Below are 20041 nucleotides of genomic sequence, written 5' to 3' on the forward strand. Positions count from 1 at the left end.
GTGAGTGAGTGTGCGTGTGAGTGAGTGTGCGAGTGTGCGAGTGAGTGAGTGAGTGAGTGAGTGAGTGAGTGAGTGAGTGAGTGAGTGAGTGAGTGAGTGAGTGAGTGAGTGAGTGAGTGAGTGAGTGAGTGAGTGAGCGAGTGAGTGAGTGAGAGAGTGCGAGTGAGTGAGTGAGAGTGTGCGAGTGTGTGTGTGTGTGTGTGTGTGTGTGTGTGTGTGTGTGTGAGAGCGAGTGCGAGTGAGTGAGTGTGCGAGTGAGTGAGTGAGTTTGCGAGTGAGTGAGTGTGTGTGAGTGAGAGTGAGTGAGTGAGTGTGCGAATGAGTGAGTATGTGTGAGTGTGCGAGTGAGTGTGCGAGTGAGTGTGCGAGAGAGTGAGTGAGTGTGCGTGTGAGTGTGCGTGTGAGTGTGCGAGTGAGTGAGAGTGAGTGAGTGAGTGAGAGAGTGCGTGTGAGAGTGCGAGTGAGTGAGTGAGTGAGAGAGTGTGAGTGAGTGAGTGTGCGGGTGTGTGAGTGAGTGTGCGAGTGAGCGTGCGAGTGAGTGAGCGTGCGAGTGAGTGTGCGAGTGACTGAGCGAGGTGAGTGAGCGAGTGTGCGAGTGAGCGTGTGTGTGTGTGTGTGTGTGTGTGTGTGTGTGTGTGTGTGCGAGTGAGTGAGTGTGCGAGTGAGTGAGTGTGCGAGTGAGTGAGTGTGCGAGTGAGCGAGTGAGTGAGCGAGTGTGTGAGTGAGTGTGAGTGTGAGTGTGTGTGTGTGTGTGTGTGTGTGTGTGTGTGTGTGTGCTTGTGTGTGTGTGTGTGTGTGTGTGTGTGTGTGTGTGTGCGAGTGAGCGAGTGTGTGTGTGTGTGTGTGTGTGTGTGAGTGAGCGAGTGTGTGTGTGTGTGTGTGTGTGTGTGTGTGTGTGTGTGTGTGTGTGTGTTCTCCAGACTCTGATATGACCTATACAGATATGATAAAGCACAGTGCTGATTGTGTTGGATTGTCAATGAAGACACACTGAAAACTTTGAAATGATAACAGTGTTGCTTGTCTTCATGTTTTGCATGTTCTACATAATTTCAGTCCAGAATCTTGATAGTTGTCTCGTAGTCTTGTTAGTGCCAGAAGAGTTGAGATTGTAAGGAATGAACATTGGGCTGAAACCACCAGTTGTTTTTGACCTTTTGTGTCATAAAGCGTTGTGGTTATATGGACATGTACAGAAAGCTCAACATCTCAGCTCGAGGGTCCGATAGCTCCTCGAAACAAACACTGATCTAAACTATCACTCCACACGTGTTACACAAACACTGGCAGTGTTCAGTTAACACTGGGGTTTTGCTGATTTCAAGGTACATGAACATATATAACATATTTTGCACATTCTTGTTTCTTAGACTTGAAACTTCAAATGTAAGGATCAAGATTGTTACAAATTAAAATTTTGGGTCAGACTATTATGATTGTACTTTTTTAGGGGGTCCCTGTGTAGGTAGTGTAGTGTGCATGCAGAATATTTCCGGGTTTGGTCTTCTGACAGTGTGTGAGAGAGTTCAAGCCCCCTTAGATTGGGCCTGATTATCTCTGGTGAGGGACAAGCTGATTCCTCACAGATATGAGTCCTCTATGACAGAATCCTGTTGAAAGGCCTACTTTATTTGTGCGTTTTGAAAATGCAAATGTATTTTACAGTTTCTGTTTAATAGTTTATGCTTACTGGTGAGGTTTAAAACAGTGATTCTCGATCAGGACTTGTGGATTGTGGCTGAAGGCGAGGAACTCTGAGCTCAAACGCGTACACACATGACTGATGGACGTTTTTATGCTATATCATTATCACAGACAGGCAGATAATCGTGTTTCCGTAGCTAAAAGCATTTATTTCGCACACTTGCACAGACAGAGTTAGTTTCACCCCTAACATGTATCTTAACGCTGATGTCAGAGTGAATCAGAGACGTCTCCGCAAGGCAAAGACTCGCAGAAACCTTTCCATCCCAGTGTTGACAGCTCTGCCTCTCATCACATGATGATCCAGAGAGACAGACTGAAGCCTCAGGGCTGTGTGTGTGTGTGCAGGAGCCCAGCACAGGTGTGAGGTATTCATGTGTGTGTGTGTGTGTGTGTGTGTGTGTGTGTGTGTGTGTGTGTGTGTGTGTGTGTGTGTGTGTGTGTGTGTGTGTGTGTGTGTGTGTGTGTGTGTGTGTGTGTGTGTGTGTGTGTGTGTGTGTGTGTGTGTGTGTGTGTGTGTGTGTGTGTGTGTGCAGGAGCCCAGCACAGGTGTGAGGTATTCATCTGTGTGTGTGTGTGTGTGTGTGTGTGTGTGTGTGTGTGTGTGTGCAGGAGCCCAGCACGAAGCGTGTGAGGTATTCATATGTGTGTGTGTGTGTGTGTGTGCAGGAGCCCAGCACAGGTGTGAGTTATTCATCTGTGTGTGTGTGTGTGTGTGTGTGCAGGAGCCCAGCACGAAGCGTGTGAAGCCTCTGTCCCGAGTGACGTCTCTGGCGAGTCTCATTCCTCCAGTGAAAGCGGCTCCGCTCAAGCGCATCGGACAGACCCTGCAGGTACTGATCCACTGCACTCACTCTGAGCTTCATCAGTTATTAATGCTTCATCTTCGAAGGCTCTTTAGGATATGTGCTATTGTAATAAAAATAAATAAAATACTACATGATGTCAGTTTAATGTTGTATTTTTTTTACATGTTTATTGCAGCTCAGAGGTGCTTCACTTTGAGTTGTGCTTTCAAATGTTTGATGATTGATTCAAATAAAACTCAATATAAAATATGACAAGGATTTGGGGGTGAGCATTTCGATATTTTCTGAGATTTTGTGGATAATTAGATGATATTGTGCGTGTTTTTGTGCTGGTTTAGGCCTGTCATGAACAACTGACTCCCAAAACGTTTCATATTCTTCATATGCTGTGCAGTGACTGAAGTTAACTTTTCCACTACAAGGCAATATTTGCCCCATGGTTTCACACCCACTGTGTGTTTTGTTTGATTTTTTGCAAAGCCAGTGACCTACTCGATAATGTCAGCTTCCACAACGCTAAAACAATAATTACAATATTATCGTAGATGATACATATGGCACACCTAGGCAAGTAATAGAACATAAAAACAACACAACAATGGGGCTTTTCATGCTTGAACTAGTTAACCCTGGGTCGTTCTAAACCCTGGGTCGTTCTAAACCCTGGGTCATTCTAAACCCTGTGCCGTTCTAAACCCCGGGTCGCTCTAAACCCGTGTCCTTCTAAACCCCGTGCCGCTCTAAACCCTGGGTTGTTCTAAACCCTGTGCCATTCTAAACCACAGGTCGTTCTAAACCCCGGGTCGTTGTAAACCCCGGGTCGTTCTGAACTCTGGGTCGTTCTAAACCCTGGGTCATTCTAAACCCCGTGCCGTTCTAAACCACAGGAAGTTCTAAACCCCGGGTCGTTCTAAACCACAGGTCGTTCTAAACCCTGGGTCGTTCTAAACCACAGGTCGTTCTAAACCCTGGGTCGTTCTAAACCTTGGGTCGTTCTAAACCCCGTGCCGTTCTAAACCCCGTGCCGTTCTAAACCCCGTGCTGTTCTAAACCCTGTGCTGTTCTAAACCCCGGGTCGCTCTAAACCTCGGGTCGTTCTAAACCCCGTGCCATTCTAAACCACAGGTCATTCTAAACCCTGGGTCGTTCTAAACCACAGGTCGTTCTAAACCCTGGGTCATTCTAAACCCTGGGTCATTCTAAACCCTGGGTCATTCTAAACCACGGGTAGTTCTAAACCCCGGGTAGTTCTAAACCCCGGGTTGTTCTAAACCACAGGTCGTTCTAAACCACAGGTCGTTCTAAACCCTGGGTCGTTCTAAACCACAGGTCGTTCTAAACCCCGGGTCGTTCTAAACCCTGGGTAGTTCTAAACCCCGGGTTGTTCTAAACCACAGGTCGTTCTAAACCATAGGTCGTTCTAAACCATAGGTCGTTCTAAACCATAGGTCGTTCTAAACCACAGGTCGTTCTAAACCCTGGGTCATTCTAAACCCCGTGCCGTTCTAAACTGCGGTTCATTCTAAACCCCGTGCTGTTCTAAACCCCGGGTCGTTCTAAACCCCGGGTCGTTCTAAACCACAGGTCGTTCTAAACCACAGGTCGTTCTAAACCACAGGTCGTTCTAAACCCTGGGTCGTTCTAAACCCTGGGTCGTTCTAAACCCCGTGCTGTTCTAAACCCCGTGCTGTTCTAAACCACGGGTCGTTCTAAACCACGGGTCGTTCTAAACCCCATGCTGTTGTAAACCACTGGTCGTTCTAAACCCTGGGTCGTTCTAAACCACAGGTCGTTCTAAAACCTGGGTCGTTCTAAAACATGGGTCGTTCTAAACCCTGGGTCGTTCTAAACCACAGGTCGTTCTAAACCCCGGGTCGTTCTAAATCCCGTGCCGTTCTAAACCATAGGTCGTTCTAAACCCTGGGTCGTTCTAAACCACAGGTCGTTCTAAACCACAGGTCGTTCTAAACTCTGGGTTGTTCTAAACCACAGGTCGTTCTAAACCCTGGGTCGTTCTAAACCACAGGTCGTTCTAAACCCCGGGTCGTTCTAAACCCTGGGTAGTTCTAAACCCTGGGTCGTTCTAAACCACAGGTCGTTCTAAACCCTGGGTCGTTCTAAACCCTGGGTCGTTCTAAACCACAGGTCGTTCTAAACCACAGGTCGTTCTAAACCCTGGGTCGTTCTAAACCCCGGGTCGTTCTAAACCCCGGGTCGTTCTAAACCCCGGGTCGTTCTAAACCCCGTGCCGTTCTAAACCCCGTGCCGTTCTAAACCCTGGGTCGTTCTAAACCCTGGGTCGTTCTAAACCCCGGGTCGTTCTAAACCATAGGTCGTTCTAAACCATAGGTCGTTCTAAACCACAGGTCGTTCTAAACCCTGGGTCATTCTAAACCCCGTGCCGTTCTAAACTGCGGTTCATTCTAAACCCCGTGCTGTTCTAAACCCCGTGCTGTTCTAAACCCCGGGTCGTTCTAAACCCCGTGCCGTTCTAAACCACAGGTCGTTCTAAACCACAGGTCGTTCTAAACCACAGGTCGTTCTAAACCCTGGGTCGTTCTAAACCCCGTGCTGTTCTAAACCACGGGTCGTTCTAAACCACGGGTCGTTCTAAACCCCATGCTGTTGTAAACCACTGGTCGTTCTAAACCCTGGGTCGTTCTAAACCCTGGGTCGTTCTAAACCACAGGTCGTTCTAAACCCTGGGTCGTTCTAAAACATGGGTCGTTCTAAACCCTGGGTCGTTCTGAACCCTGGGTCGTTCTGAACCCTGGGTCGTTCTAAACCCTGGGTCGTTCTAAACCCCGTGCCGTTCTAAACCACAGGTCGTTCTAAACCCCGGGTCGTTCTAAACCACAGGTCGTTCTAAACCCTGGGTCGTTCTAAACCCTGGGTCGTTCTAAACCCTGGGTCGTTCTAAACCCTGGGTCGTTCTAAACCACAGGTCGTTCTAAACCCTGGGTCGTTCTAAACCTTGGGTCGTTCTAAACCCCGTGCCGTTCTAAACCCCGTGCCGTTCTAAACCCTGTGCTGTTCTAAACCCCGGGTCGCTCTAAACCTCGGGTCGTTCTAAACCACAGGTCGTTCTAAACCACAGTTCGTTCTAAACCCTGGGTCATTCTAAACCACAGGTCGTTCTAAACCCCGGGTAGTTCTAAACCCCGGGTCGTTCTAAACCACAGGTCGTTTTAAACCACAGGTCGTTCTAAACCCTGGGTCGTTCTAAACCACAGGTCGTTCTAAAACACAGGTCGTTCTAAACCCTGGGTCGTTCTAAACCATAGGTCGTTCTAAACCATAGGTCGTTCTAAACCACAGGTCGTTCTAAATCCTGGGTCGTTCTAAACCCTGGGTCGTTCTAAACCCTGGGTCGTTCTAAACCCCGTGCTGTTCTGAACCACGGGTCGTTCTAAACCCTGGGTCGTTCTAAACCCTGGTTCGTTCTAAACCACAGGTCGTTCTAAACTCTGGGTCGTTCTAAACCACAGGTCGTTCTAAACCCCGGGTCGTTCTAAACCCCGTGCCGTTCTAAACCCTGGGTCGTTCTAAACCCCGTGCCGTTCTAAACCCTGGGTCGTTCTAAACCCTGGGTCGTTCTAAACCACAGGTCGTTCTAAACCCTGGGTCGTTCTAAACCCTGGGTCGTTCTAAACCACAGGTCGTTCTAAACCACAGGTCGTTCTAAACCCTGGGTCGTTCTAAACCCCGGGTCGTTCTAAACCCCGGGTCGTTCTAAACCCCGGGTCGTTCTAAACCCCGTGCCGTTCTAAACCCCGTGCCGTTCTAAACCCTGGGTCGTTCTAAACCCTGGGTCGTTCTAAACCCCGGGTCGTTCTAAACCACAGGTCGTTCTAAACCACAGGTCGTTCTAAACCACAGGTCGTTCTAAACCACAGGTCGTTCTAAACCCCGGGTCGTTCTAAACCCTGTGCCGTTCTAAACCACAGGTCGTTCTAAACCACAGGTCGTTCTAAACCCTGGGTCGTTCTAAACCCTGGGTCGTTCTAAACCCTGGGTCGTTCTAAACCCTGGGTCGTTGTAAACCCCGGGTCGTTCTAAACCACAGGTCGTTCTAAACCACAGGTCGTTCTAAACCCTGGGTCGTTCTAAACCCTGTGCCGTTCTAAACCCTGTGCCGTTCTAAACCACAGGTCGTTCTAAACCACAGGTCGTTCTAAACCCTGGGTCGTTCTAAACCCTGGGTCGTTCTAAACCCTGGGTCGTTCTAAACCCTGGGTCGTTCTAAACCCTGGGTCGTTGTAAACCCCGGGTCGTTCTAAACCACAGGTCGTTCTAAACCCCGGGTCGTTCTAAACCCTGTGCCGTTCTAAACCACAGGTCGTTCTAAACCCCTGGGTCGTTCTAAACCCTGGGTCGTTCTAAACCACAGGTCGTTCTAAACCACAGGTCGTTCTAAACCCCGGGTCGTTCTAAAACCTGTGCCGTTCTAAACCACAGGTCGTTCTAAACCACAGGTCGTTCTAAACCACAGGTCGTTCTAAACCCTGGGTCGTTCTAAACCCTGGGTCGTTCTAAACCACAGGTCATTCTAAACCCTGGGTCGTTCTAAACCCCGGGTCGTTCTAAACCCTGTGCCGTTCTAAACCCCGGGTCATCTAAACCCCGTGCCGTTCTAAACCCTGGGTCGTTCTAAACCCCGGGTCGTTCTAAACCCCGGGTCGTTCTAAACCCCGTGCCGTTCTAAACCCCGTGCCGTTCTAAACCCTGTGCCGTTCTAAACCCTGGGTCGTTCTAAACCACAGGTCGTTCTAAACCCCGTGCCGTTCTAAACCCCGTGCCGTTCTAAACCCTGTGCCGTTCTAAACCCTGGGTCGTTCTAAACCCTGGGTCGTTCTAAACCACAGGTCGTTCTAAACCCTGGGTCGTTCTAAACCCTGGGTCGTTGTAAACCACCGGTCGTTCTAAACCACGGGTCGTTCTAAACCCCGGGTCGTTCTAAACCCTGGGTCGTTCTAAACCACAGGTCGTTCTAAACCCCGGGTCGTTCTAAACCCTGTGCCGTTCTAAACCACGGGTCGTTCTAAACCACGGGTCGTTCTAAACCACAGGTCGTTTTAAACCACGGGTCATTCTAAACCCCGGGTCGTTCTAAACCCTGGGTCGTTGTAAACCACAGGTCGTTCTAAACCCTGGGTCGTTCTAAACCACAGGTCGTTCTAAACCCCGGGTCGTTCTAAACCCTGTGCCGTTCTAAACCACAGGTCGTTCTAAACCACGGGTCGTTCTAAACCCTGGGTCGTTCTAAACCACAGGTCGTTCTAAACCACGGGTCGTTCTAAACCACGGGTCGTTCTAAACCCTGGGTCGTTCTAAACCACAGGTCGTTCTAAACCACGGGTCGTTCTAAACCCTGGGTCGTTCTAAACCACGGGTCGTTCTAAACCCTGTGCCGTTCTAAACCACAGGTCGTTCTAAACCACGGGTCGTTCTAAACCACAGGTCGTTGTAAACCACGGGTCATTCTAAACCCCGGGTTGTTCTAAACCACAGGTCGTTCTAAACCACGGGTCATTCTAAACCCCGGGTTGTTCTAAACCACAGGTCGTTCTAAACCACGGGTCATTCTAAACCCCGGGTCGTTCTAAACTCTGGGTAAATGGAATCCTGGTTATCTTGCTTCACGTTTCACATCTTATAAGTTACCCAAGGTTAACCTCAGGATAACAAGGATTCCGTTTACCCGGGGTTTAGAATCCTGGGTTTTCATAAGCTGACGTTCATCCCTAATTCCCAGTTTTCCCGTTCTCCTCCCGGTTCAGCGCTCCATCAGTTTCCGCAGTGACTGCAGACCGGAGATCATGGCCCCGCGGCAGATCCCGCCAGCCGTCACCAAACGCCGTGACAGCAAGCTGTGGAGCGAGACGTTTGATCTAGGCCTGGGACACATGCTGTCCTCTAAAGACATCAAGAGACAAGAGGTGACCTCAGCACACTCCAAACTTATACTCTACTCTGATCGGTCAGGGCTGGATTTTGATATACTGTATTTCTCATCGTATTTGAGCTAAAAGACTGGTTTAGAAAACCATATTCAGTCTAAAGGCTGATTTATACTTCTGCGTCGGACCTACGCCGGAGCCTCTACGCTGTAGGCAACGCGTTGGTTTTCATTTATACTTCTGCGTCGTTGTCTGCGTTCACGTGTGCAGAGGGAGCATGTGAAACCCGAGGGAGCGGTCCTAGCAGACCAATCACAGCGCTTGCGTCCGCGTAGAGTTGACGCGTTGTTACATTTTTGGAGAGGTGCACGTCAGGGTACGACGAAAGTTACGCGCGCTACACACAGCCTACGACGTAGCTATGGCGTAAGTTCGACGCAGAAGTATAAATTGGGCTTAAGAAGAAACTCTTGAATGTTGAATGTACCTCATTACAGGCTCTCTGTACTCTACAATATTTCACAATTCTTGTTACACAGTCCTTTACATAGAAGTTAATATAAATATCAACAAATTAATTTAAAACAATTGCATTTAATAACGAAAATAAAATGTCAAGCAACATAACAAATTAAAACAACATAGCATAGATACTAATAAAGTAAACAGAGCTTTTCCTGATATACAGTAGTCAACATTTGATGTGGATCAAAACCTTAATAAATTACGATAGAACAATGAAATGAACAGTGAAAGTTACACAAGACATTTTAACAAGCATAATTAAGCATGAAATGACTTTATTTATGAATAACCAGAATGCCTTTCGCTGAAGTTCCTCTTTCTGTTGTTGTTTCTTTCCTGTCATGTGTTTGTCAGTCCATCTTTGAGCTGTCTCAGGGAGAACAGGACTTGATTGAGGACTTGAAGCTGGCCAAGAAGGTACACTCTGCTTTTCCCATCACTTTATACAGCATGAAGACTCTCTTTAGGCTCCAGTTTCACCCCTGGCTCTTCGGTTCTCCAGCACAGGGGTTCCCAAACTTTTTTTTTCTCAGCTCAGCACCTTTGACATAAAATATTTCTCCTACCTAATATTTCCTTAATTTAACACATTCTACATTTCATTATTTGAATGATAGTTAGCTTTTAATCAACTCACAAACTCTCGTTTGGGAAGCCCTGCTCTAGCATATGAGATCATGTGGTGTTTGTTTTGGGTTTAGCATTACACTTTTCAGTAAGATTTCCACATATTTCCTCAGTTTTGCCGAGTAGATCTGAATGTTTGAGCGTCTGATTGTGTTATTTCATCACAGGCGTATCGTGACCCCATGCTGAAGCTGTCGATTATGACGGAGCATGAACTCAATCAGATCTTCGGCACGCTGGACTCCCTCATTCCCCTGCATGAAGGTGAGCAGAAGAGGATGCGCTCCATCGTGTGTGTGTCTGTGTGTGTCTGTGTGTGTGTGTGTGTGTGTGTGTGTGTGTGTGTGTGTGTGTGTGTGTGTGTGTGTCATAACCAGGCACAATGCCATACATTAACAGCTGGATCCGTTTATCCAAAGTGAATAAGAAAAGCTGTGCGATCTGACCCAATAACAGCAAATCAGAACACAAGTAATGGAAATCGTACAGTAAGCCAATCATGATACCACTTATTACATGACAAGATGGGATATTATTTATAATTTAAGTTTAAATTATGTTATTATGTGAGAAGACAGCACAGAAGAGCACACAAATAAATGCCAGAGCATCTAAAATCAGTTTCCATCGTAGTTTATGCACGTTTTCTTATCGGATAAAAAGTTTATCCAACTCAGTTAAGCGCATAGGTTTTGATGCACATTTTTAGAATTTATGCTCATCCAGCTTTTTTTTCTATGCAATATCCTATGATGTGCAAAAAATAGGTGGATGGAAAGATAGCTAATGAGGCACACTAGCTCTTTCCAGAACCTTCTGCTCCTCTCTGGTGAATGAGCTGTTATCCTCCACCTGAACTGCTCAAACCATCACAACTTTCAAGAAGCAGCTAAACACATAAATGTTGATCAAATCTAATTGATTAATCGACATGAATAGAGACTGTGTCCTTTCCCTGAATGACTAGAATCAATACTTTGATTGAAATATGAAAACATGTGCTATAGACCTGCTGTCCTGTAGAGTTTTGCATCAACCCTGATCAAACTCTCCTGCCTGAAGCCTTCTAGTGACCCTGAAGACATTGACTGGCTTGTTCAGGTGTGTTTGATTAGAGATGGAGCTACACTCTGCAGGACAGTGGCCCTCCAGGACCTGAGATAGACCAGTCCTTTCTCAATGTCATAGGTCATGTCATGTGGTGGCAACAAGACTCAAGCTGTTACTCTCTGATCTTGTAGATTTGCTGAGTCGGCTGCGAGAGGCCAGGAAGCCGGATGGCTCGACCGATCGTGTGGGCCATATTCTGGTGGACTGGGTAAGATCATCTCACTGCCATTCTGTGTTTCAGCCCTGTGTGAAGCTCTCCGTCTGATGAACACACCATGATAAAAACTCTTCAGCTGAAGGCTGGAATACACTACACAAGTCTAGATGAGTCTACACAAGTCTAGATGAGTCTACACACGTCTAGATGAGTCTACACAAGTCTAGATGAGTCTACACAAGTCTAGATGAGTCTACACACGTCTAGATGAGTCTACACAAGTCTAGATGAGTCTACACAAGTCTAGATGAGTCTACACACGTCTAGATGAGTCTACACAAGTCTAGATGAGTCTACACACGTCTAGATGAGTCTACACAAGTCTAGATGAGTCTACACAAGTCTAGATGAGTCTACACACGTCTAGATGAGTCTACACAAGTCTAGATGAGTCTACACACGTCTAGATGAGTCTACACACGTCTAGATGAGTCTACACACGTCTAGATGAGTCTACACAAGTCTAGATGAGTCTACACACGTCTAGATGAGTCTACACACGTCTAGATGAGTCTACACACGTCTAGATGAGTCTACACAAGTCTAGATGAGTCTACACAAGTCTAGATGAGTCTACACACGTCTAGATGAGTCTACACAAGTCTAGATGAGTCTACACAAGTCTAGATGAGTCTACACACGTCTAGATGAGTCTACACAAGTCTAGATGAGTCTACACACGTCTAGATGAGTCTACACACGTCTAGATGAGTCTACACAAGTCTAGATGAGTCTACACACGTCTAGATGAGTCTACACAAGTCTAGATGAGTCTACACACGTCTAGATGAGTCTACACACGTCTAGATGAGTCTACACACGTCTAGATGAGTCTACACAAGTCTAGATGAGTCTACACACGTCTAGATGAGTCTACACAAGTCTAGATGAGTCTACACAAGTCTAGATGAGTCTACACACGTCTAGACAAGTCTAGATCAGTCTACACAAGTCTAGATGAGTCTACACAAGTCTAGATACGTCTACATAAGTCTAGATGAGTCTACACAAGTCTAGATGAGTCTACACACGTCTAGACAAGTCTAGATCAGTCTACACAAGCCTAGATGAGTCTACACAAGCCTAGATGAGTCTACACACGTCTAGATGAGTCTACACAAGTCTAGATGAGTCTACACAATGAGTCTACACAAGTCTAGATGAGTGTACACAAGTCTAGATGAGTCTACACAAGTCTAGATGGGTCTACATAAGTCTAGATGGGTCTACATAAGCCTAGATGAGTCTACACAAGTCTATATGAGTCTACACAAGTCTATATGAGTCTACACAAGTCTAGATGAGTCTACACAAGTCTAGATGAGTCTACACAAGTCTAGATGAGTCTACACAAGTCTAGATGGGTCTACACAAGTCTAGATGGGTCTACATAAGCCTAGATGAGTCTACACAAGTCTAGATGAGTCTACACAAGTCTAGATGAGTCTACACAAGTCTAGATGAGTGTACACAAGGCTAGATGAGTGTACACAAGTCTAGATGAGTCTACACACGTCTAGATGAGTCTACACACGTCTAGATGGGTCTACATAAGCCTAGATGAGTCTACACAAGTCTAGATGAGTCTACACAAGTCTAGATGAGTCTACACAATGAATCTGCACAAGTCTAGATGAGTCTACACAAGCCTAGATGAGTCTACACAAGTCTAGATGAGTCTGCACAAGCCTAGATGGGTCTACATAAGCCTAGATGAGTCTACACAAGTCTAGATGGGTCTACATAAGCCTAGATGAGTCTACACAAGTCTAGATGAGTCTACACAAGTCTAGATGAGTCTACACACGTCTAGATGAGTCTACACACGTCTAGATGAGTCTACACACATCTAGATGAGTCTACACAAGTCTAGATGGGTCTACACACGTCTAGATGAGTCTACACACGTCTAGATGAGTCTACACACGTCTAGATGAGTCTACACAAGGCTAGATGAGTGTACACAAGTCTAGATGAGTCTACACACGTCTAGATGAGTCTACACATGTCTAGATGAGTCTAGATGAGTCTACACAAAGCTAAATGAGTCTACACAAGTCTAGATGAGTCTACACAAGTCTAGATGAGTGTACACAAGTCTAGATGAGTCTACACACGTCTAGATGAGTCTACACACGTGTAGATGAGTCTACACAAGTCTAGATGAGATGAGTCTACACAAGTCTAGATGAGTCTACACAATGAGTCTACACAAGTCTAGATGATGAGTCTACACAAGTCTAGATGATGAGTCTACACAAGGCTAGATGAGTGTACACAAGTCTAGATGAGTCTACACACGTCTAGATGAGTCTACAGAAGTCTAGATGAGTCTGCACAAGTCTAGATGAGTCTACACAAGTCTAGATGAGTCTACACACGTCTAGATGAGTCTACACAAGTCTAGATGAGTCTACACATGTCTAGATGAGTCTACACATGTCTAGATGAGTCTAGACAAGTCTAGATGAGTCTACACAAGTCTAGATGAGTCTACACAAGTCTAGATGAGTCTACACACGTCTAGATGAGTCTACACAAGTCTAGATGAGTCTACACACGTCTAGATGAGTCTACACACGTCTAGATGAGTCTACACAAGTCTAGATGAGATGAGTCTATACAAGTCTAGATGAGTCTACACAAGTCTAGATGAGTCTACACAAGTCTAGATGAGATGAGTCTATACAAGTCTAGATGAGTCTACACAAGTCTAGATGAGTCTACACAAGTCTAGATGAGTCTACACAATGGCCCTCATTTATCAAAAGTGCGTACACCAAATTTCCAGCGTACACCTGGCGTACACCCAAAACCATGGTGACTTTGAGATTTATCAATATGGACGTTGGCGTACGGCACGCTCAAATCCTACGCCAGCTCAGGAGGTGGTGTACGCACGTTTTGAGTGCGGGAATGCGCAGAAAAACAATTCCTAACACCACAAAACGCACTGACAAACTAAAAGATATAATATATTATGACCCACTGTAAAAAACAACAACAACATAGTAATTATAAACTTCAGTGTTTATTTTTGTGCAACATGGACTTCAATGTTTAATTTGTGTGAATTTGCCAAAGCATTTCAATTGTAGGCATATGTATTCCTTCAGTTGCGAGCCTGTGCGCTTTACCTGACGTTTCAAGCCTTGTTTATACTTTCGCCTGGCTCCGCAGCGCGAGTCTCCGCAGACTGCGCGCGCACCTCCCCAAACGGACGAGGCGTTTATACTCGACGCGCTCGCCGTTGCACTATTCTTTGAAACGATGGTTAGGCCAGGGTTAGGCCCGGCAGGTGTGCACGGACTGGGTTTAGTAATGAAAGGCTTTCAATGACCAAAAAAATAATTCAGACTGACAAAATAATAAAAATACCATTCTTCTTATTTTAAATAATAATAATAATAATACAAATAATAATAATAACGAAATTCTTCTTCTAAATAACAATAAGCGTCATTAATAATAAAAATCTAGAAATCAATTTTGTTTCTTTCCACTTCCCTGGTTTCGCTTTCTCTTTCTCAAAGAAGTTTCTCTTCTTTGCCGTCTTCCGTGTGTCCATGGCGTAAAATGAGGGCGTGGGGGGAGCGGAGACTTGAATATATAGGGGCGTGTTATTCTAATGACGATCGATTTCAGCCGCGGCATTTATCAACAGCAGGTATGGCGTACACCAGAATTTCAAAGGTACGCACAGCTTCATAAATCAGGCGATGAGAAGAGTGTAAGCATAATCTTACGCCAATATATACGCCCATTTCTACGCAAGATTGATAAATGAGGGCCAATGAGTCTACACAAGTCTAGATGATGAGTCTACACAAGTCTAGATGAGTGTACACAAGTCTAGATGAGTCTACACACGTCTAGATGAGTCTACACAAGTCTAGATGATGAGTCTACACAAGTCTAGATGAGTGTACACAAGTCTAGATGAGTCTACACACGTCTAGATGAGTCTACACACGTCTAGATGAGTCTACACAAGTCTAGATGAGTCTACACAAGTCTAGATGAGTCTACACACGTCTAGATGAGTCTACACAAGTCTAGATTAGTCTACACAAGTCTAGATGAGTCTACACACGTCTAGATGAGTCTATACAAGTCTAGATGAGTCTACACAAGTCTAGATGAGTCTACACAAGTCTAGATGAGATGAGTCTATACAAGTCTAGATGAGTCTACACAAGTCTAGATGAGTCTACACAATGAGTCTACACAAGTCTAGATGATGAGTCTACACAAGTCTAGATGAGTCTACACAAGTCTAGATGAGATGAGTCTACACAAGTCTAGATGAGTCTACACAAGTCTAGATGAGTCTACACAATGAGTCTACACAAGTCTAGATGATGAGTCTACACAAGTCTAGATGAGTGTACACAAGTCTAGATGAGTCTACACACGTCTAGATGAGTCTAGACAAGTCTAGATGATGAGTCTACACAAGTCTAGATGAGTCTACACACGTCTAGATGAGTCTACACAAGTCTAGATGAGTCTACACACGTCTAGATGAGTCTACACACGTCTAGATGAGTGTACACACGTCTAGATGAGTGTACACACGTCTAGATGAGTGTACACACGTCTAGATGAGTGTACACAAGGCTAGATGAGTCTACACAAGTCTAGATGAGTCTACACAACGAGTCTACACATGTCTAGATGAGTCTACACAATGAGTCTACACATGTCTAGATGAGTCTACACACGTCTAGATGAGTGTACACAAGGCTAGATGAGTCTACACAATGAGTCTACACAAGTCTAGATGAGTCTACACAATGAGTCTACACATGTCTAGATGAGTCTACACACGTCTAGATGAGTGTACACAAGGCTAGATGAGTCTACACAAGTCTAGATGAGTCTACACAATGAGTCTACACAATTCTGGATGAGTCTACACAATGAGTCTACACAATTCTGGATGAGTCTACACACGTCTAGATGAGTCTACACACGTCTAGATGAGTCTACACAAGTCTAGATGAGTCTACACAAGTCTAGATGAGTCTACACAAGTCTAGATGAGTCTACACAATGAGTCTACACAATTCTGGATGAGTCTACACAATGAGTCTACACAATTCTGGATGAGTCTACACACGTCTAGATGAGTCTACACACGTCTAGATGAGTCTACACACGTCTAGATGAGTGTACACAAGGCTAGATGAGTCTACACAAGTCTAGATGAGTCTACACAATGAGTCTACACAATTCTGGATGAGTCTACACAATGAGTCTACACAATTCTGGATGAGTCTACACACGTCTAGATGAGTCTACACAAGTCTAGATGAGTCTACACAAAAAAGCATTTTGATTTTCTTGGAGTTTTTTTTTTTTTTTTAGCATTTAGTTGAGTAAACAGAAAAACCCTTGGTTACACAATCTATCTATGCTATGCGTTTGCTGAGGGAAATGTTTGGATCAGACGCGAGCAGGACCGTGTTCTTCAGAAGCTCATTGGTCTCTGTCTTGACCTTACCTGGCTCTGATATTGTCAGACAGAACGTTAGTTCATTTCTAGTCATTAGACCATGAACTCAGTGGGAAGTTGGGTTAACATGGTTGTTAATGTTCCCTGCTGAGAGACACCGATGTGCTCACTATAAGTTTACATGTGCTAGTTTTCAGATTCTGAAATTTCTGTTTATATGAACCCTATTATTTCAGGTTTACGCCACGCTTTCAATCTGGTCAAAAATAAATCAGATTGAGCTCAATCAGGTCTTTACATGAAGGATTTTGAGGCATCAGTCCCACTATAACCTAATTATCTGGGTCCATGTAAATGTAGCTAATGACTCCCAGCTATGTGAATGAGGCTAACAACTGCTAGTCGGCCGGAGAATTGGCTAACTAGTCTGACGCCAGCACTAAGTGTGCAGCCAGTCTGAGTGCATCGACTCTCTGTATCGTTTGGGAAGTTGTAAGTTAAACTTAAGTCAAGCTAGCTTGTGAAATGGTTACACTGCCTGTTAGTAACATAAAGCTAACTACATTGAATTGAATAAACTGTAATTTATTTTAGCATCAACACCTCAGAGATGAACAGGCTCCAGGCGCAGGATTGGACGCCGTTCATGAAAATGTCTCTTTCTGTCTCTCTGTAGCTGCCTTGTCTTGACACCTACAACAGCTACTGCAGTAACCAGGTGGCGGCCAAAGCCCTGCTGGACCATAAGAAGCAGGACCCTCGGGTGCAGGACTTCCTCCAGCGCTGCCTGGAGTCGCCCTTCAGCCGCAAACTGGACCTGTGGAGCTTCCTGGACGTCCCGCGCAGTCGACTGGTGAAGTACCCGCTGCTGCTCCGAGAGATCCTCAAGCACACACCCAACGCCCACCCCGACCAGCAGCACCTGGAGGAAGCTGTGAGTTACTGCAGAGTCCTCTTACACACTAACTCTGTAAAGGTGCACTGTGTACGTTTTAGCGGCATCTAGTGGTGAGGTTGTGAACTGCACCCAACAGAAGTTACGGTGGGTGACAGGAAGTGATGTCGTCGTCTGAGACAGCAGAGAGTAGCCAGTTAAGCAATGAGGTTTCTTTACAAAGATCAAGTAAGAAATTAGGAGAATACTAAATGGGTCAATTCAAGATATTTAAAGGCACGAAGAAACTTTTTTCAAGGAAAAAATGTTTAAATATGTAATTTTGGTGATCAAAGATGAGTTTTAAAGGATACAATTATTGACTACAGGGGGACTGTAGGGGCCACAGCTGTGAGATGCTCAACCTAATGGTCTCTTTTCTGTTTTGCTCTTTGGCTTTCATAGATTAACATGATCCAGAGCATCGTGGCCGATATTAACACACAGACGGGAGAGTCGGAGTGCCGCTTCTACAAGGAACGCTTGCTGTATCTGGAAAGTGGCCAGAAAGATCTATTGATCGACAGCTCGCGGATCCTCAGCTGCCACGGGGAACTCAAGAACAACAGAGGAGCCGTAAGAACTAGCATTGTTTTAGTCATCTGTCATTCAGGTGATTTGTGGAAAAAACACCCCCAAAATCTTTGTCTTTACATTCCTGAAGAGCCGCATTTTTCCAGGATAGTGGCATCAAATCTAAAAAGTATTATAAAACGTATATGTATTATAAACTTATCTTTGGTTTGATTTGTAAACTAGATAGTGTATAAAAAAAAATATTCCATGGCGTAAATAGGCTTTCGTAGAAGAAGTGACCCTTTTAAGACCTCTCAAAGTTTTGATCATTTTCTTAGGGATATCTGAAGAGCCTTCAAATAAAGTGGGTTTCAAATCAAAGATTATTCTCTCATGTAAAGGCTTGTGTTATGTTTTGACAAAGTTCATTAGCTTTATTTGATGGAAAACCTGAAAAATTTGGAGTGGTACATTTCTATCTTTTAAGACTCCATGCTTTTTAAATACTTCATATTTCATTAAATGAAGCTATTTAATAAATGTTTAACTGGCCTAACTAAATGAAGAACTGCAGAATCAACTGGACAGTTTTAGTATCTGACCTTTTTCAACATCCAACAATAATCAAACATAACTGATCAGTCATAACTTTTGATCTGGGTGTTTCTAGATCTGACCTTAAGGAAGTTTGTTCCCACAATGAAAATATTGAAGAATTAAAGGACATGTTCTAAGCACAGTTAATTCAGTTAATAATATTTTATATGAGTTTCAGTAGATTTGTTGATTAGTTAGCCTATTAGAAACAATAGGGCTAAATGGAGCTGATATTTATAGAATATAATTACAGTCTGAGCATTAAAACTTTATATTGTTATTGCTTAAAATATTAAAAGCAGCATATGCTATCCACGCTAGCTAGGATGATTTTGATAGTAAGAAAATATTTTAACCATTAATGATTAATCTATACATTTTCAAAAATCTATCAAAAGTTGCTAGTTTCATCGACATATTCTAAAAATAAGCATAAGATCGGCTTCAACTAATTAAAAAAATGTATGTTAATGCAAATGTGTATTTGAGGTGAAACCAATATTTTCTCATGTTTTCTTTACTTATTTATTTCAAGATAAAAAGGGGCTTATATGGTGCATATTAGTGTCGTTTCCTAAACCTGCCTAGAGAAGTCATTTCACTGCTAAACTAAACAGCTAAACTTCACCTTTAAGGGTTATTTCACCCAAAAATCTAAATTCTGTCATCATTTACTCACTCTCATGTCGTTCCAAACCCGTAAGACTTTTGTTCATTTTCGAATCACAAATGGAGATATTTTAATGAACTCTGAGACATTTCTGACCCTCCGTTGAAAGCTACGCAACTACCACTTTGACACAAAGGACCAGTGAGGTTCATTCTCGTGTTACGCAGCACGTTTGTGCTTCCGCAAAAAAACACATATCTTCATTTGTGTTCCGAAGATAAATGAAAGTCTTATGGGTTCTGAAGGACAATTTTAAAATTGAGTGAACTAACCCTTAGCGATTAACCGTGTATCAAACATTATTAAAGAATTGTTCTCTGTAACAAACCAAAGTTTCTCTCACTCTCTCGTTCTGCAGAAGCTGCATGTGTTCCTGTTTCAGGACGTGTTGGTGATCACACGGGCCGTTACCCAGAATGAGCAGCTGTGGTATCAGCTCTACCGGCAGCCGATCCCTGTGAGAGAGCTGGAGTGGGAAGACCTGCAGGACGGAGAGATGCGCCTGGGCGGCTCCATCAGAGGGGCCTTCAGCAACCATGAGCGGAGTGAGTCAGAAATTCATCACATTTCATCAAAAGTGACAAAAAATGCCAGGTACTCTACCAGTCAAAAGTTTTGGATCGGTGAGATTTTGAATCTTTTTAAAAGAAGCCTCTTCTGCTCAGCAAGGCTGCATTTATTTGATTAAAAATACTAAAGAAAACAGTAATATTGTGAAATATTATGACAATTTAAAATAACTGTTTTCTATTTTAATGTATTTTAAAATGTAATTTATTCCTGTGATCAAAGCTGAATCATTACTCCAGTCTTCAGTGTCACATGATCCTTCAGAAATCATTCTAATATGCGTATTTGATACTTTGTTTTTTAGCAGCAAATCATCATATTAGAGTGATTTCTGAAGGATCATGTGACACTGAAGACTGGAGTAATGATGCTGAAAATTCAGCTTTGATCACAGGAATACATTA

General features: G+C 44.3%; 1 protein-coding gene across 8 annotated transcripts in view; it reads left to right on the forward strand.

Moving 5' to 3' along the window:
- The window catches only part of arhgef3 (Rho guanine nucleotide exchange factor (GEF) 3), a 76623-nt gene that overhangs the window by 55082 nt on the left and 1500 nt on the right, over positions 1-20041 (forward strand). For all 8 annotated transcript variants that reach the window (XM_081383852.1, XM_081383857.1, XM_081383853.1 and 5 more), the window contains 8 exons: positions 2430-2537; positions 8294-8452; positions 9293-9355; positions 9733-9829; positions 10807-10883; positions 17027-17284; positions 17690-17860; positions 19426-19612. In XM_081383852.1, coding sequence (XP_081239978.1) covers positions 2430-2537; positions 8294-8452; positions 9293-9355; positions 9733-9829; positions 10807-10883; positions 17027-17284; positions 17690-17860; positions 19426-19612 — 1120 coding nt within the window. The remainder of the gene's footprint in view (positions 1-2429; positions 2538-8293; positions 8453-9292; positions 9356-9732; positions 9830-10806; positions 10884-17026; positions 17285-17689; positions 17861-19425; positions 19613-20041) is intronic.

The sequence above is a fragment of the Scardinius erythrophthalmus genome (genome assembly GCF_964197995.2).
Source record: "Scardinius erythrophthalmus genome assembly, chromosome: 14".
NCBI classification, from domain to species: domain Eukaryota; kingdom Metazoa; phylum Chordata; class Actinopteri; order Cypriniformes; family Leuciscidae; genus Scardinius; species Scardinius erythrophthalmus.